We start from the raw sequence: 19,853 nt of genomic DNA, 5'->3' as shown, positions 1-19,853 counted from the left end.
CCACACAATGCCAACGAACTACCCTCCCTCTCTTCATACACACTTTTCTTTCAGCTTCTACCTACAGTAAAGCAGCGGCGTGGGCAGAATTGTTGTCTCTGCTTCAGTTTTTTTGAACACACCTACCAAGAAGAATATTAAAGAGAGCAGAGCCCCTTCTGTTCAGGGCATCTGTGCTGTGTGTGCGTGCTTGTATGCATAACAGCATGGGTGTAAATGCGCATGCATCGCCTGTGTCACGTTTCGCAGTCTGTTCTTACAAGTGACAAGCTTTCTTGATGTCAGAGCAGGAGAAATCTAAATGTGCTTTACTGTGCATTTGGCTCCTGATGCTTCTGTTGAAAGGCCTGTTCAAGGACAGTTATGATTACATTTATTAATTCAGAATAATACAATAGAAGCAATCAAACCTACAAAATACAAATATATGAATAGAATAGAATAGAATAGAATATGTGTAATGTAATGTAACTAGAGAAGTAAAGTTCATAGACAAACTTTATGGTGGCTTAAGAAAGCATAGTCTGAATGTTTTAAGGAGTTTCAAAGTTTAAAAGTTAAAGTAGTTTTTAAGAAGTTTAAAACAGTTGGCATGGATAGATAATTAGGTTGCTAAGGTGTTGCTATGGTGTTCTGATTGGTTGCTAAGGTTTTGCTAGGGTGTTTTAGGTGGTTGCTAAGGTGTTCTGAATGGTTGCTAAGGTGTTGCTAGGCAGTTGCTATGGTGTTTTATTGGTTGCTAAGGTGTTGCTAGGGTGTTTAGGTGGTTGCTAGGGTGTTCTGAATGGTTGCTAAGGTTTTGCTAGGCGGTTGCTATGGTGTTCTAGGTGGTTGCTAAGGTGTTGCTAGGGTTTTCTGAATGGTTGCTAAGGTGTTGCTAATTGGTTGCTAGGGTGTTTTGAGTGGTTGCTAAGGTGTTGCTAGGCAGTTACTAGGGTGTTCTGAGTAGTTGCTAGGTGCTTGCTATGGTGTTGATAGGTGGTTGCTGGGGTGTTTTGAGTGGTTGCTAGGTGGTTGCTAAGGTGTTGCTAGATGGTTGCTATGGTGTTTTTCTTGCTTGCTAAAGTGTTGCTAGGCAGTTGCTAGGTGGTTGCTATGGTGTTTTGAGTGGTTTCTAAGTTGTTGCTAGGTGGTTTCAATGATGTTCTAGGTGGTTGCTAAGATGTTGCTAGGGTGTTCTGAGTGATTGCTAGGTGGTTGCTAGGCAGTTGCTAGGGTGTTGTGAGGGGTTGCTAGGTGGTTGCTAAGGTGTTCCTGGTGGTTGCTATAGTGTTCTAGGTGGTTGCTAAGGTGTTGATAGGGTTTTCTGAGTGGTTGCTTGGTAGTTGCTAAGGTGTTGCTAGGTAGTGTTCTGAGTGGTTGCTAGGCAGTTGCTAAGATGTTGCTGGAAGGTTGCTATGGTGTTCTTCGTGCCGTGCTAGATTTAAAAACAGACAGAGATGAAACAGATCTAATAAAGAGGGGCAGGTCATTCTACAACCTAGGACCAGCTACTGCGAAGACACAGTCATCTCTGCATTTTAGCCTCAACTTAGGGATGCATAATAATCTCTGTTTAGATGACCGAAGAGACCGACCAGGCTGATGCTCAATTAACATGTCTGACAGATAAGAAGTTGCCAGGCTTTTTAGAGATTTAAAAACTAAGAGAAGCACTCTGACTGTTCTGAAAAGGTGTTGCTATGTGGTTGCTAGGGTGTTCTGAGTGGTTGCTAGGCAGTTGTTAAGGTGTTGCTATGGTGTTCTAGGTTGTTGCTAAGGTGTTTCTAGGTGATTGCAAGTGTGTACTAGTTGGTTGCTAGCTGGTTACTAAGGTGTTGCTAGGCGGTTGCTATGGTGTTCTAGGTGGTTACTAAGGTGTTGCTAGCTAGTTGCTAAGATGTTACTAGGCAATTGCTAGGGGTTTGAGTGGTTGCTAAGGTGTTGCTAGGGTGTTCTAAATGAATTAGCATGTTGCTGTTAGCATGATTTTAATATGAATTAGAATGCTGATAACATGTTTCTATTATGACTAGTACGTTTGTTAGTATGTTTCTAGTATGGATTGTTTATGGTGTAAATCCACGTCAGACCAGTTTGGAGGTTGTAGTATGAATGGTCTAGAAGGAGATGCATATAGAAATTAGTTTCAGAAGAAGAACAAGTTTATCTCTAGGCACCCTAACTATATAGCGCATTTATTGTGTATAGCTATTGGCTATATAGTCATACACCCAAAGCACTTTTATGGGCTGGCAGAAGAAGACACGTCCTCAGCCAATTTGTTGATCTTTAACAGCTCAGGCTCATTGGAAATACCTGCCTCACCCTAAATGTTTGTGAATTCTACAATACGTGGCTATGTTTTGGTGCATATTTCAGATAACAAATCTACTAGAGGGAACTACCTATGTTTTTGTGGCTCTGAAATATGTTACTTCTTTAAGATCAGCATGTAGCGAAAATTAATATTATCCTTTTTTTCCCATGTCGTGACGTACATCCAATTTAAACAGTCCTCAAAAGAAAAAAAGGCCATTATAGTGTGCCATAGCAGATGGGAAATGGACACGGAGGATTTCAGCTCCCAGCATGCAGCAGTCTTCTGGAGCACTGCCAGTTTATGTCCTCTTCCCTGACTGTAGAAGAGCACTCAAGGGTGAGGTACAATTCAGATTAGCCGACAAAGATAGATGATGCCGGCACAGTAGTTTTAATGCAAGAATACATTTATTATACAACTAAAAGTCTTTTATGTCATTTTGGCATGGCATTTGAGTAACATTCAAATCTGGCTTCTAAAAGTTAATATATTACGTGTCAAATGCTTTGATTTTTGCAACAACAAAAAATCTGGTAAATGTCTGCAGAGCTGATAGGCTGGTAGTGCTCCACATTTTGTGAGGTTTTACTTGGTGTTATCAAAGGCTTGTATGAAGAGAGATTGTGGTTCGTGCTGTGTTGTGAACTTGAGGATGTGACTGTGCTGAGTCATGTCTCACACCTGCGAGTTAGCAGCTACCTCTGGTGAATAACTACTGTTCCTTTCTACAGGAAATACAGAAGTCTTTGCTCTCCAGGCTAAACGATCCCTCACAATAAGAAAGAATGGAAGGTTTGGGGGTTTAGATGGACAATTGGAAGAACAAAAATTAGAAGATTTCATGCTAAGATAATGTGTAGGAAGAGAGGCAGAACATGCTGGATTTTTAGTTTACGTTTTTTTCATTTGAATAGAGCTCAGTTTTCCTTTAAGTGTTTTGACTTTTAGATCTATTAGTTATTGAATTACATCAAGTACCAATTCATTTACTGATATGTAAATAAAATATGAACATTTGAGTATGCAGTTGAAGTCAGAATTATTAACCCCCTTTTGATTTTTGATTTTTTTTTCCTTTCTTAAATGTTTCCCAAATGATGTTTAACAGAGAAAGGAAATGTTCACAGTATGTCTGATAATATTTTTTCTTCTGGTAAAAATAGTCTTATTTGTTTTATTTTGGCTAGAATAAAAGCAGTATTTAATTTTTTTTATGAACCATTTTAGGGTCAATATTATTAGCCCCTTTAACATATTTTTTTTCCGACTGTCTACAGAACAAACCATAGTTATACAATAACTTGCCTAATTACCCTAACCTGCCTAGTTAACCTAATTAACCCAGTTAAGCCTTTAAATGTCACTTTAAGCTGTATAGAAGTGTCTGAAAAATATAATTTACTGTCATCATGGATCAAAGATAAAATAAATCAGTTATTAGAAATGAGTTATTAAAACTATTATGATTAGAAATGTGTTAGAAAAAATCTTCTCTACGTTAAACAGAAATTTGGTAAAAAAATAAACAGGGGGGTTAATAATTCTGACTTCAACTGTATATGAAACAGAGTGGAATGTACATTATTTTTTCAATGTAATCTTACTGTTTTTATACTATACGTTGGTCTTTGTATTTGCTGATTAATGTCAGAGGAAAAAAATCATTATTAGTGATGAAAATAGTTGCTGATGTGTAATATTTTAAAACTGTACTTATTTCAGAAACAATGATTTCAATGATTTCAGAAAGCACAGCAGTTGTTGTGATGGAAATACATTCTTAATAATTATTTGAATAATAAATGTCTTTACTGTTACCTTTAGTCAATTTATTGCATCCTTACTGAATAATAAATATATTTTAAATATTAAACGTTTCTTTAAAAACACTTCTGTAAACATTTTTGTAATTATTCCTCTGTTGTCTTTCTCTCTCTCTCACTTGTGTTTCAGTATACGCCTCCGTAAGTCTCTACCTACTTCCTCAGAGACCAGCAACTCTCCTGCTGTATGATGATGTGGTGCAGTTACTGTTGGGTTCACCAGGTGAGTTTTTACATACATACCCATATAAAATAAAATATATGCAAATTACTTTTATGACGTACAATTTCGTATTTGGCTATCTATGTAATTTATGCAACATATATTGTGAAATATTGCAAAAATGTTTGTTTGCATACATATTGTTTTCAACCATTGGAATTACAGATATGTACGTATAGTGTATGTGTTAAAATACATTATTATATATATATGAAGAGTTCAGATGCAAAAACATCTAAAAGCCATATGAAATTTCCTTCAAAAATGAGCATTTTCATCTGGCTCTTGTGTGTCGGTTTAGTAATTTCAGGTTTATGGCAAAGAATACACACTTTAAAAAGTCTAAACATAAACAGGAGTCTGAGAAAAATGCTGATTTTTGATGGAAATTTGAGATGGCACTCAGCGGTTTTTGTATCTGAACTCTTCATATACATTTGAAGTCAGAATTATTTGCCCCTCTGTTTATCTTTTCCCCAATTTCTGTTTAACTGAGAGAGGATTTTCTCAACACATTTCTAAACATAATAGTTTTAATAACTCATTTCTAATAACTGATTTATTTCATCTTTGCCATGATGACAGTAAATAATATTTGACTAGATATTTTTTAGGACACTTCTATACAGCTTAAAGTGACATTTAAAGGCTTAATTAGGTTAACTAGGCAGGTTAGGGTAATTAGGCAAGTAATTATATAATAATGGTTTGTTCTGTAGACTATCGGGGGGGATAGCTTAAAAGGGCTAAGAATTTTGACCTTAAAATATTTTTTTTTCAATTAAAAACTGCTTTCATTCTTGCCGAAATAAAACAAATAAGACTTTCTCCAGGAGAAAAAATATTATCAGACATACTGTGAAAATTTTCTTGCTCTGTTAAAAATAATTTGGGAAATATTTAAAAAAGAAAAAAAATTCAAAGGGGGGCTAATAATTCTGACTGTGTGTGTGTGTGTGTGCGTGTGCGTGTGCGTGTGCGTGTGTGTGTGTGTGTGTGTGTGTATCACTTCACTATTTCCACATTTTTTATTTCCTCAAAATTCTATACACAATACCCCATAATGACAATGTTAAAAAATATATATAAAAATTAAAAAATCTGAAAAATCACATGTATTCATCACATTCACACATCATATTCACAGCCTTTGCCGTGAAGCTCTAAATTGAGCTTATGTACATTCAGTTTCCACTGATCATTCTTGAGATGTTTCAGCAGCTTAATTGGAGTTCACCTGTGGTCAATTCAGTTGATTGGACATGATTGAAAAAGGTATACACCTGTCTATAGAAGGTCCCAGGGTTGACATTGCATATCAAAGCACAAACCAAGCATGAAGACAAAGGAATTGTCTGTAGACCTCCGAGACAGGATTGTCTCAAGGCACAAGGCTGGGGAAGGTTACAGAAAAATTTCTGCTGCTCTGAAAGTTCCAGTGAGCACAGTGGCCTGATAAGTGGAAGTGGCCTCCATCATCCGTAAGTGGAAGATGTTTGGAACCACCAGGATTCTTCCTTGCGCTGGCCAGCCATCTAAGCTGAGTCATCGGGGGAGAAGAGCCTTAGTCAGGGAGGTGATCAATAACCCCATGGTCACTCTGTCAAAGCTCCAGCGTTCTTCTGTGGAGAGAGGAGAACCTTACAGTAGGACAACCATCTGTGGAGAAATCCACCAATCAGGCCTGTATGGTAGAGTGGTCAGACGAAAGCCGCTCCCCACCTGGAATTTGCCCAAAGCCATTTGAAGGACTCTCAGACCAAAAGAAACTAAATTCTCTGGTCTGATGAGACTAAAATTTAACTCTTTGGAATGAATGCCAGGTGCTACATTTGGAGAAAACCAGGTTATATAATTATCATTTTTGCAATATTTGGCATATTTTATATATGTGAAATCAAAATATGAACTTGTATGTCATATATGTAATTTGCATATATTGCTATATATCAGATTTCTATATGGGATACATGTTTGGAATGATAGGTGATTATTGTTAGGTGATGATAGGTGATTAATGTTGGAATGATAGGTGATTAAATTATGACAGAATCTAAATTTAAATTAAATTTTTGGGTGAATTTGTTTAATCATTTTTAAAACATCTCAACTCTATTTTATTAATTTTAAAATAATATACTGAAAAAGGAAATGGGAATTCATAGCAAGAAAAATAAACTAGTACATCACAGTTTTTGCTCTAATTTAGATTGGCCATAATTCTTAATTTTTTTATTTATTTTTTTTATTTTTTATGGCGATGCTTCATCTCCATCTTTAATATTAATAATAATCCGTGGTGGCTCAGCCAGGCTGTGTTCCACATGGTTAACTTGCAATTCAAAAGCAGCTCCATTGATTGGCACACACCCTTTGGCGTTTACATGTGCAGATGTGTGGAACTGCTGAGCTGGTGCTTTCATAATCAGACCAACACTATGGTCTCGTTTCTCAGGAGCTGCCAATAAGCAAACGCAATTTAACAGAGACTGAACACGGTGTCTGTGAGCTATTTCACCACATTCCATGCTCAATAAATGTCGACTAAGATTTACAAACATGATCAAATGACACGTTTGCTTTGGCAGGTGGTTGTTTCCTCTGGCAGCGTGAGGAAGATTTACAGAAACTGCAGCCTGTGTTGCTTGGGTGGCTCGTGTGTTTTGCAGTGCCAGTGAGGTGTTTAATGGAGAGTGTTATGGCTCAGATTATAGTTGTAAGATGGTGATTTTGAAGGTCAGTGTTATGGCTGGGCAATACAGCAAAAAATTAAGTCACATTTCAATAATCTATTTTGGTTTACCCAGTTGACTTGATAACATTTCTGCAACATTTACTTTATTAAATATTACAAAGTACCAAGCATGAAGTGGTTAAAAGTGTAAAACTGTAGTTGAGGTGTATAGTGCTATAACACACCTGGAAACTGAAAACTACAATTCCTCTCCAAAATTGCACAATGGATGAATTATGGAATTATGGAAATTGCACAATGAATGAATCACATGCTCTGATGAGTCTTGATTTATGCTATGCCTTTCTTATGGCAGGGTCAGAATAAAGCATTAAGCATAATAATGCGAAAAAGTACATAGATTTGTGCATTTCCTTACTCACATGTGCAGCCATTTTGCCATTGTGGCTGGTATATTCTGGGAATTTTTTGTACCCCTTTGTTTCTAGTGTGGTCCTGGAAAATCTCTGTTTCAAGGGCTATCTAGTCCTTCTCTAACATAACAGTCGGATGACAATGGAGTGAGGATCCACATGCAGCTGTATTTAATAGAGATTGGTCAGGCTGGCAATGGTCAACAGGAACAAACAGTAGTATGAAGGCAACCCAGAAGCATAGTCAGAAATGTGTATGTACAGCCGGCAAAACAAAATTACCAAAAAACAAGACAAGGAGTCAAAAATATGTTTAGACACGGCAAGACAAGAAAACGCTTTATGGTGTTACAAGTAGACAAGACACAGTAATGTGTGTGTGAATGTAAGTAGTCTATAGTTCCATCCCAAATGGCACACTATACACTGCACTTATGCACTATGTACATATGCACTTACACACTCAACAACATAGTATATGTAGTGTCGTCCCAAATGGAACACTAACGTTTTTTTACTAAGTGGAAATTCAACGGTTTCCCTGATGACGTTTGACGGTTGCCAAATTACCGAAATAAATGACCAAAGTACCAAATACCTGCCATAAATATAACCGCACTCACCATCGAGAGGCGGTATAATCACTCTCGTAGATAAATTCTGCTTTCACAATCCAAATAAATAAAGTTATCCAACATGTGTGTGTGTATTCAACTGTGATATTGGAATTGGTGTGTGTGAGGTGCATGATGGGATATGTAGTTCATAAAGTGACAGAATTATAGTCCGGCTGAAGCCTGGATCGCTGATGATCGTGACACCTTACCCTTGCGCCCTACACCTTCGATCTAAAGAGAACTGGGACACACCTCCTTCACGTGAATGTGCAAAATGAGGGGTAGGGGGAAGGGCTAAGAGGTAGAATTGGAAGTGGACCTAAAGGCACAGTATTGTAATTTTTGCCACTAGATTGCATGTATTCACAACAAACAAAGTTTTCCAGCAGCTTGTTTTTAAATGTAAAGCTTGAAGAATTAAAGCATTTATAAAGGCAAAATAGGTTCCGACCAAATAAAAGCAAGAACTAATAAGTATGATGCTCTACGCCTTCAAGCTAAAGAGAATTTGGATACCCCTACCATTCACATGAACGTGCAAAATGAGGGGTAGGGGGGAGGGCTAACAGGTAGAATTGGGGTTGGACATAAAGGCACAGTATGTAATTTTTGCCACTAGATTGCATGTATTCACAACAAATGTTTTCCAGCAACTTGTTTTTAATTTTACGGGTTAAATAATTAAGGTATTTATAAAGGCAAAACTGGTGAGAACGAATAAGTATGATGTAATGTGTTACATGCAAACTTGAGCATCAAGGGCCTCGCTCTTTTTTTCTGTGTGTGTTGTGTAAGCATCCTGACACAGCTCTTTCTGCCGGATTCTTATCAACTTAATGAGCTCGATCTTTCTGTGCATGCAGGGACCATGAAACTGTGTGTGTGAGTCCCTGATGTGCTCAAGTGATTCTAGTTGCATGCACTCAAATGATGCGTTGTCCTCCCATCCCCACTTCTGCTGAGAAGCCAACAGCTTTCTCTCATTCCCTTTTTACATTCAGTAAGCTCTCGTTTTAGAATACCCTCAGTGTCCTCAAGCTGTTCCAGAGATAAATGGGCAACTTGTTGTGCTCAGTATGGAAGCAGACATTGCGGTATAATTTAAACATTTTAATTAGTGTGTAAAGTGTAATACTGAAACTGAATACATTTCAAGTGAATATCCACAGGCATCTTTAATACCACAGATACATTATTTCTTCTTTCAGACCTTTCCGTTTAATTAAAGAAGCATTAATGTACATTTTTAACCAACTAGTATTTTGTGTTTAATTCGTGATATGAAACATCATCTAATTTCTTAATGTATTGAATTAGCTTTTATATTGTTTAGCCATGTTTTGTCAATTTATATTTTGTTTTACCTTTATTTTAGTTATCAAATTACTGTTGCAGGATAATGGGTTCACTTTTAACTGATATTGCGATATTTTGTTTTGTTGCAATATACACTACCTGACAAAACTCATGTCGTTGATCCCAGTTGTAAGAGCAACAAATAATTTCTTGGCTAGATCTAGATGATTATTTGGAAAAGTGGCAGAAGGTATCTTCTGTTGAACTGCATCCCAATCATCACAAACACTGCAGAAGACCTATTGAATTTTCACAGAAATCAGGCAAGTTTGGTGAAGGAAAAATCATGATTTGGGGTTACATTCAGTATGGGGGCATGTGAGAGATCTGCAAAGTGGATGGCAACATCGAAAGCCTGAGGTATCAAGACATTTGTGCTGCCCATTACATTACAAACCACAAGAGAGGTCAAATGTTTTGGCGGGATAGCGCTCCTTCTCATACTTAAAAAATTTTGTGAAAGCAAAGAAGGTCAAGGTGCTCCAGGATTGGCCAGCCCAGTCACCAGATATGAACATTATTGAGCATGTCTGGGAAAGATGAAGGAGGAGGCATCGAAGATGAATCCAAAGGATCTTGATAGACTCTCGGAGTCCTGCAAGAACGCTTTCTTTGCCATTCCAGATGACATTATGAATAAGTTATTTGAGTCATTCATCATGATCTTCATTGTATAAATAATAATTATATATATATATATATATATATATATATATATATATATATATATATATATATATATATATATATATATATATATATATATATTATTATTATTATTATTATTATTATTATTATTATTATTATTATTATTATTTATCCAATGAAGATCATGATCAAATATATGATTAAATATATATATATATATATATATATATATATATATATATATATATATATATATATATAATCATATATTTTGCTTTTAATCTTTAATAAATAATCTATACCTGCTGTGTGACTATTGCAAGTACACACATTTTGATTTCAATCCTCAAACAATGTATTGTTCAGCCCTAGTATTTAATGATTACAAATTCGGGTACTTAGAAACTTTAAATTAAACACGATACTTTACAGATTTGTGCCTTAAAGATTCTGTAATGATCTTAATGACATTGAATTCATCAACCTATTTCTAAAGCTAGGAATAAAACTTACTATTTACTTATTGGAAAAAGATGTTGGATAATGATTTATATTGATAAATTAAATTACAGGTAAAATTGTACTAATGCACCCATTTAACTCATTTGTATTACTTTATACACTGTCAGAGAAAACAGTGCTTGCTGAGGAAAGTAGAGATCTGAACTCTCACTGGCTTGTTTTTTTCCTGCCTGAAAATGCATCACCAAGGCAACGCTGGCAGTGGCAATAGAATGAGCTTTTTGAAAGAGGAGGGGTTATTATTAAAGAGTTGTATATTAGTCTCTGTTGCGTAGGAGGAGTGTGTCATGTAAAGCCTGATCTGAGATCTGCTAGACTATCAATGAGGTTATTCTGCTGACCAGTAAATTATTGTTATAAACAGCATTTCAATGCCCCTAGAAATGAGTCAGTGCAATATGTGCCCTTATTGTTTTTCCTAGACATGCATCATCAGAATATCTGTGTGAGTTTTTGGGAGGATTTCTTCAAGCAAAAGTACACGCAGAAATAGTCGGAGCTGTGAACCATAGTGTGGGTGAATATTTGTGCTAACAGCATGCCAGCCTGAAAAGAAGTCACGCAATAGATTTGGGCTTGATGATTTGTTTAGAAACATGCAAATATAAAAGTGTGAAAGTAAATGTAGGGAAAGTCACAGTTATAAATCATTGTGTTTGTATACATGTCTTTATAGGAATAGTTTACTCCAAACTATACATTTACTCACTATTTACTCACCCTCAAGTGATTCCAAACCTTTACACATTTCTTTATTCTGTTGAACACAAAAGAAGATGTTTTGACGAAAGCTGAAAACCTGTGACTTCCATATTAGGAAAAAACAAATACCATGGAAGTCAATTGTTTTAGGTTTCCAGCTTTCTTCAAAATATCTTATTTTTTATTTAACAGAAACAAGAAAGTTGAATAGTTTTGGAACAAATAAAGGGTGAGTAAATAATAGTACAAGGACTAGCTTTAAGTGCATTTCAATGAGTTTATTTCAGAATACAGATTCATTTCAAGGCTGAAAGATGTAGCCATAACTGATCACAGTTGCGGCAGCTAGCTCTATGCAACGCTAACATGATTGGCCACTGAAGCTAAGCAAGGCTGTGCCCGGTCATTATCTAGATGGGAGACCACATGAGAAAGCTAAGTTGCTGCAGGAAGTGGTGTTAGTGAGGCCAGCAAGGGGGTGCTCAACCTGTGGTCTGTGTGGGTCCTGACGCCCCTATATAGTGAAGGGGACACTATACTGCTCAGAGAACGCCGCCATTCAGATGAGACGTTAAACCGAGGTCCTGACTCTCTGTGGTTGTTAAAAACCCCAGGATGTCCTTCGAAAAAGAGTAGGGGTTAAACACTGGCATCCTGGCCAAATTTGCCCGCTGGCTTCTGCCCATCATGGCCTCCTAACTATCCCCATATGATAATTGGCTTCATCACTCCACCGATCAGCTGGTGTGTGGTATGCCGTCTGGCGCAATATGGCTGCCGTTTGCAGGTGGATGCTACACACTGGTGGTGGATGAAGAAATTCCTCCCAAAAATGTGTAAAGTGCTTTCAGTGTTTAGGAAAGTGCTACATAAATGTAAGGAATTATTATCAAGGCTTGACATTAACGTTTTTGATCAGCAGCAACTGTGGCTAGTAGTTTTCCAACATTACTAGCCACTTGCCATTTTCACTAGCCACAATTTTGTTGTTATTTCACCAGTTAACTATACAAAAAAGGGAAGTGTATCTCCTACTAAAGCAGTGTTATTGTAAAGGATGGTCATAAAACATATTATCAAAAATAACTGTAAGCAAAAGAAAACAGGTGAAAAACATTCCGCGTACGATAATGAAAGGATTAATGTATGCACACAGTTAATGTTAGGCCCATTAATAATCATCTCAAAAAATGGTTAAAGCGAAAGCAGCAACCACTGCTGCTTACAAAAAATCTCGAGCTTTTGAAAGTATCGTTTTATTTCCCGTCTATTTCAAAGAGAACCGATCACACCAGTTGCGTTTCCAGGCACGCAAGGAAAAGGGAGCGCGTGAGTTTTTAAAAAGCATGACATCAGTTGTGCACATATTCACCTACTTTCTTTTGCTGGCGCGAACAGTTATTTTTGTTGTGCTGCTTCTCGATTCTAATATTACATTTGCATGGTTATTTACAAATTATCATAAACTAAAATTCAAATTTTTAGTGACGAGCCAGCAATGGCAATTTAAAAAATATTTTCAATATTTTAAAGTCTAATCACATATTCGTAATAACAATAAAAGCATATCGCCATGTCCCTTTCTTAAGTTAAATCTACCATATAACTATGCATAATACAATCATCAGACATCCATTTTTTTTACCCCTTCATTTTTCCAATCTCTGAACAAGAGGGGCATGACGTCTTCCTCTCCCAACGGAGCCCAATCACATCTGTAACTAAGAACATGTGCAATGGAGAGAGAGATGAGAAATGACTCCCCTGACCGGAGAGAGAGGCAGGGTGAAAGAGGAGAGAAAGTGTTTTTCTGAGAATAAACTGGTGAGAATCATGCTGGAGTGTGAGTAGAATGTAAATCTCCTAAGACCTGCTTGCATGAACAGCTTCCAGCCACAGGCCCTATTGAGATACAGATAGCTATTGAGTCATTCTTACTGCTGTAAGTCAAGCCATTGACAAAACGGCAGTCTGCAGGTGAACTCCAGAACTGATCTCTGGACATCATTCATCATTTGGATGCTTTCTGTGGGTTTCTAGCGCGGCTTACATGCTTACAAAGGCCACAACAATTTTGAGAGATGGCTAATCTTTAAAGATCACTTAAAATGTTCTTTGGGTGAACTGACAATTGTCTACCATATAAATAATCCTACACTTAAAAATATTAATTGGTTTTACTACATTTTTTAAGGTAAGTCATTGCAAACTACTTATTTCGGCTGAATTTTAACAAACAAATAAGTTTGAACATTACTAAATTTTATTTGGTTTTTAACCCCTTCAGACCTGAATTATGTTCCAAATTTCAGAAAAATATAAAAGTATATTTTCAAAGTTCTTGAGGCTCCCATTAATGAGATCAAATTATTATTTTTTTAATTCATCACTCTTTAGGGGTATTTTTTTTTTGTCCATTGTAGTGGACATCAGGTCCAAACAGTTGTACTTCCCTAACATTATACCATCATAAAATAAAAAAAAAACCACACAAAAAAGTTAGTATACACTTGAAGTTTATTTTCAAGGTCACAAACATCAACAATGTAACATTTTCACTTTAATTTCTTGGTTTTTATTTTTAGATTGCACATTGTTTATAACAAACTAAACATCTTTAGAATCAATCAATTCAGTCATGTTAGACATGCACCCATTTTCATTTACATCTGCATCATGATCTTCTCTGTCTTCTTGATCCTGACTTTCCTCTGCCTCAACCTCAATTTCTCCCCCTACCTCTGGTAACAGTGGCTCATCTCTGTCTTGCCCTGAAATTGTTAGCAGAAACTGCCCATATAAATTGTTTGCAACAGTTTTTAGTGTAATATGAACCATCTAAACTTCTAATAGATTAATAATTGATTGATATAGCTAACAATTTTAACCAAATTAAAAGCAATTTATCCATTTGTATCTATTTACTCACACAGATGAACGCATCTATATCAGGATGGATAACAGGCATTCAGCATTAACTCTCATTGTTTTCTTCAGACAGTTTGACCCCAAGGTCGGCAATACTAATGGCGTTCAAACAGCCCTCTGTACAAAAAGCCTAATGACGCATCTAAAACCATGGCTTTGTTGTGGAAATGGTGATATATTGGCTGTTAAGAGAAGTGCACTTTAGTGATTTAGCATGAGTCTCTTTAGTGAGCTCGAACATTGGGAAACATCCATACATACAATTCACACACATACACTACGGTCAATTTAACACTACGGTCAATTTAGCTTATTCAGTTAACCTATACTGCATGTTTTTGGACTGTGAGACACCTGGAGGAAACCCACGCCAACACAGACAGAACATGCAAACTCCACACATAAATGCCAACTGACCCAGCCGGGGCTCGAACCAGTGACCCTCTTGCTGTGAGGCGATTGTGGTACCCACTGCGCCACCGCGATGCCCCCAATTGTCCAATTTAAAGATTGTATAAATGAAAACTAAATGTTTGGGAAAACACTTTGGTCAGTGATTGTTTTTTTGTTTTGTTTTTTTTTTTTTTTGGGGGGAGGGGGGGGTTATTATTATTATTATTGAGCATATAAAAAGTGAAACCCATCAGGGGAGGCCAACCACATGATTCTGCATGTGAAGAGGATTCTCTGTGCAATTCAAATTGCCCAAGCTCCTTAGGAGGCTTGCCAACTGATGATGCAAATAGTCCCAAATAGACTGTTCAGTTCCTTTACTGCATAATCATAGTTTACAGTGTCAGGTTTACAGGGAATCAACCATCTGCAGCCCAATCTTGTGGAATTGGAAGCTTTGTCGACCTGACACTGGTGCAGCTATTCTTATTATCATGGAAGATGCAAATTGCTGCTACTGTTACAGTATACAATTAGGCTAAGAATCCAAAATCTAAAGATATTTGTTGTGATTAGGTTGTAAAATATAGCCTAAAGTCCCCAGTGTACTTCACATGAAGTTCGTTTTCACTCTTCATTTGAGGGCAAAAATATGTTTGAAAAGGTTGAGTGACAGAGTGCTCTGCTGGGTCATATTTTGGTTTTAAGGGTCTCCAACAACAGGCTGATATGCATGCAAGGTCAAAAAACACTTTAATTGTCTTTTAATATGTGTTTATTTTTACCTAATTATCCCAGAGACTCCCATTTAATTTGTTCAGCGATTCATTTGTTCCCAAAGCCCTCCTTAGCGCGAAGCTAATCTATGCTGATTGAACCGATGACAGTCTGTTGCGATTGGTTGAAAGCAGTCAGTATGAGACAGAGTGAAATGCCCACCATGGCTTATCAACAATACTGATGTAGTCAGAGTGCATAGTGTATGTGTAAGCATAACTGCCCACCACCCACCCACCCCTCTCCCGGTTGCTGTGAAACTATAGAATGGCTTCAGAACATTTGGGTTATAGTAGGCCTATACGACAACTTTTTTGGACCCTTATAATAGGCTACCTTTATGGCTTTTGTTGGCTTATAAATTACACAGATTATAGCGCACACGCAAGATTGGATCTGGATCGGTACCACCTGGCCGATACCCGATCCAGCAAAAATATGCGGTATCAAACCGATATCCGATCCAAGTGTCGGGATCAGTGCATCCCTCATATGTCAAATAAGTTCTACAGCATGCCCACCGATTGCATAACAAATCACAGCGTCACAAAACGCACACCTCAGCAATTTTGCTTTAGTGAGCTGTTTCAAACTGTCGAAACAAACTCAAAACAAACTTTTTGTCTGAAATGACATTTCATTTCATTCTTCAATTTCATTTGAAACATATTGGGGACTTAACTGAACCTTACTTGTGTCTTAAGTGCTAATTTACATGTTTGTTTCTGTTTATAAAACACAAATTACGTTATGTTTAATTTGAGAGATCCAGATGAATACACTGCATGCTATTAATTCCTCTGCTCATCAAATGGCAAGTAAACAAATGAATAGCTCTTACCAAAAAAGCTAAAATCAAAGAGGGAATGTCACAGCATGCCTGCTTTCAATGGTCGCTAAGCACTGCCACACAATCCTGGATGTCTGTGCTGATCAGTGACCAGCTAACCCAGCACTAATCAGAGCAAACAGCCTACAGTGAGACATACACGCTTATATTTATAGGCCTTCCTATTTGCCGCTTTGCACACTACGTTAGCTAAGTGGAGGAGGGGTAGGGATTACTGTAGTGTGGATTCTGAGCTTAGGATTCTCTCATAAAATGTTTCATGAAACATGGAAGGCATTCATAATTAGCCTAATTCTAGAAACATCTTTTTTTAAAGATATGTTTTAGTAATTATTTGAAATTATTATTTCCCTTTTTGCGCCGCAACTATTTTGCGATTCTTCTTTCTTACAGGCAAGAGAGTAGGATAACACATAGTAGGAGGCAGCTGAAAAAGAAAAAGGTTTAATCACTTGCTCATTATAATACAAGCACTGCTTAAAGGAATTAGCTATTGACAGAATCCTATAAAACAGCATTCACGAGTGAATCACATGGAAACAAACTCTTTAGCAGCTCATTATTAGGGCTGGGAACCAATAACTGGTTCTTATTCAGAACAGTGTGTCACACAGGGCAACTATTTTAGTCCAATTTGTGAAATACTAATGACTTGGTCCTTGTCATAAACAGACTCAATAAATTCTTCACGATTATTCCATCCTTACTCACTATACCAGTAAATTTCAATATCGACTTGTTTAAATCTCTGTTTTCTAGGATCCCGGAGACAGCCATGGGTACAGCTTCAGAGAAGAGCCATCCAACCACCCCTAAACAACTCCCAAATCACCCTCTCTGCAATGCTGACCTCTTCCCGGAGTCAGTATGAGCTTGGAGGCTTTCCTTACCCACTCGCCATGGAGAACAATTCAACGGGTGAGTTTACCCAACGAAATAGGTCTCCCATCCGTCTGGTCATTACTATTTCACTCCTAAGTGCAATCATTAACCATTGCAAAGAATGGCTTGCAAATATGGCCTCATTATATTACTGTCTGTCTTGATTCAGGAATCAACAGTAGTTGGGTAGAGCTAACTGCACTAGCTGCAATGTGCGCTCAGCTCACTGGGCCCAATGGCACTGAGGTTCAGGTGTCAGAACCCATCCACATCTCCATCCCCCTTCCTTCTGACTCTCCTCTTAAGACTGCCACCAGTGTCCCAGTCTGGAGATTTGAGGACAAGACAGGTAAACATTTAAATGCAACACTGAAACTTGGGTTTACCCAGTTGTTCTCAATTCCTTACTTGCTTACTTAACATACCTGAATCAGATCATCAACTTGTTAACAGGAAAATCCACTGATTCTTGTGTGTCAAATAATACAAATACAATGTTCAAGGCAGGAGGGCCCACGGACCGGAATTGAGAACCACTGGGTTAACCCAAAGCTACATTAGTTTAGTGCTAGTGCTCTAGTGCTGCTCTTATAGTGTCACCTTCCTGCAGACAGAGTTTACCTCCGATCCTAGTTAAACAACTTAACTAGTTAATTGAGGTCTTCAGGATTACTGGAAACTTCCAGCAAGTATGTTGGGACAGAGTTAAATTCTGTAGGACAAGTCCTTACAGGAGCAGCGATGGGCACATCTGTGACAGTTCATGCAAAATTAAGTCACAATAAGTGGACTCAGAGGAAGACACAGGGGCTTTTGGGATAGGGGGGTTGTACATTTTTAAATAGCGAACAAGAGGCAGAGAGAAGGTAGAGTTGAGGCATAAGAAAGACACTGAAATCCTCAAGAACTATTTGAGAGTAATTTCAGGCAGGTCCAGGTGAAGTAAGAACCGTTGAAGTGAGTGTGCAGCACAAATCAAAAGAAAGCAAAGAAAGGTCTTCTCACATTGAAGAGATAATAGCCTGCCAATTCATAAAGCAGAAATCATCTCCAGACACTGACCCTGTCATGACATTGTTCCCAAAACAGGATGTGATTTAGTACATGGCAAGCTTTGCAGAATTCTCTAGATTATTTACTGATGCCAGTTTAATAAAGAGAACAGCTCTGGTGGAAAAATCTATATGACTAAAAGAGGGTATTCGGTTGTTTTCTGGCTTTACATTCAGCTCTTAGTTTCTGTGGATTGTTTCTCATATAGTTGCAAACGTTACTTTTTTATTCCATTGGTTGGACTGCTTATTAGGATCTCTCCTAAAGTGTGTTAAAAGATTACTTAACTCCACAGAGAAATCTCAAATGATTTTAACATAAGCAGCTTAGTCTATGGCAACCTAATCCCAGATCCCCCATTTACTCACCCAGTGCAGAAGGCAAATGAATGATTGGTCAGGGAAGGGTAATACTTGGACAGATGCCCATCAAAGGGGCCATAAATAAATATATGTTTATATATGGGCTGCCACTCTATTTTGGTCCCTTTATGGAAATCGTACTTTACCACCTACCATTGCATGGGTTATACAAGTACAAGTAGGTTAATTAGGTCATACAAGTAGGTTAATTAAAGATGACCCATATTGCATTTAAGTGTGTGGTTGTCAGTGAGAGAGAGTCTCTGACACCTTTGACTCTTGTCCGGTTGTCAACCTAACTGACAAGTTAAGGATGTTGTCAGAGAATAGTGTCTGTGTATTGCCCCCTAGAGGAATTGGTTTGATATAGGAGCACACAGTAGCTTGATACATGCATATGATTAGTCTGCGCCAACAGTTACCAAAATATCAGAATTTTGTCTAGACTGAAATGCTAGTAAAGCTTTAGAAAAAGACAATCCTGATTATTCATTGTGTGTAGTCAGTTAGACTGTGTTTCAGAGTAGAGTTAGTTCTGCAGAACAGGGACCTGTATTCTTGAATGATGGGCAGTTTGTTTTTCACCATGTGATGGACGCATGTGCTCGAAGCTACAGAAGACTTTATTGTTTGAGACTTGCTGCTCTGTAGACTGTAAAAATGTGGATGTTGAGAATACAAATGAGAAGGCGGCTGCATTCTCAAAGCACAACAAAGAGCCCTGACTCACTCTCGGAGTCGTATACACTAATGCAGCACCAGTATACATGATGTCACCTATTGCTAAGTCCCAACCCTCTGGTTTTTCTAAATAAAAAAAAAGGGTGGGGACTAAGTGCCCCAATGTATTCTGATTATGAAAACATTCATTGTCTTGCTGAAGATTTACCATGTGGCTACTAAGGCCCTGTTTGTTTTGGAGACAGATCACAGACAAAACAGCCCATACAGAGAGAGCGGATGCTTATGCACATGGCTCTTGGAGGGGTTTATTATACTGGGAAAGCCCCCTGCTTCACAGCACTGAACATATAGCACCTTCTAGTGTGCATAATTACACATTGCGCACAGCTGCCTGTCTCTGTTTAGTGCTCTAGTTAATGTTTGGTTTCTTAGGTTGCTACTTTAAAGCTGAAAGTGCACAAGGTTGTGAATTCTGAAATTATAAACAGCAGTATTTAATAGGCAATAAAAAATTATAAGAGTAAAAACCATTTCATGTTGTTGCTTTTTAAAAATAAAATATAGTAACAGGTCTATTTCAGTATGCTCTAGTTGTAAAGCCCAGCAAAGCGAGAGTGTTGTCT

General features: G+C 37.5%; 1 protein-coding gene across 1 annotated transcript in view; it reads left to right on the top strand.

Moving 5' to 3' along the window:
- The window catches only part of fam171a2a (family with sequence similarity 171 member A2a), a 59,352-nt gene that overhangs the window by 35,101 nt on the left and 4,398 nt on the right, over window positions 1–19,853 (top strand). Inside the window, exons 3-5 of the mRNA XM_056453346.1 lie at window positions 4,256–4,348; window positions 17,009–17,167; window positions 17,301–17,480. Coding sequence (XP_056309321.1) covers window positions 4,256–4,348; window positions 17,009–17,167; window positions 17,301–17,480 — 432 coding nt within the window. The remainder of the gene's footprint in view (window positions 1–4,255; window positions 4,349–17,008; window positions 17,168–17,300; window positions 17,481–19,853) is intronic.

Source organism: Danio aesculapii, chromosome 3 (genome assembly GCF_903798145.1).
Source record: "Danio aesculapii chromosome 3, fDanAes4.1, whole genome shotgun sequence".
Classification (NCBI taxonomy): domain Eukaryota; kingdom Metazoa; phylum Chordata; class Actinopteri; order Cypriniformes; family Danionidae; genus Danio; species Danio aesculapii.
Note: the sequence above shows the minus strand (reverse complement) of the source record. Positions and strands in the feature narration are given on the sequence as shown.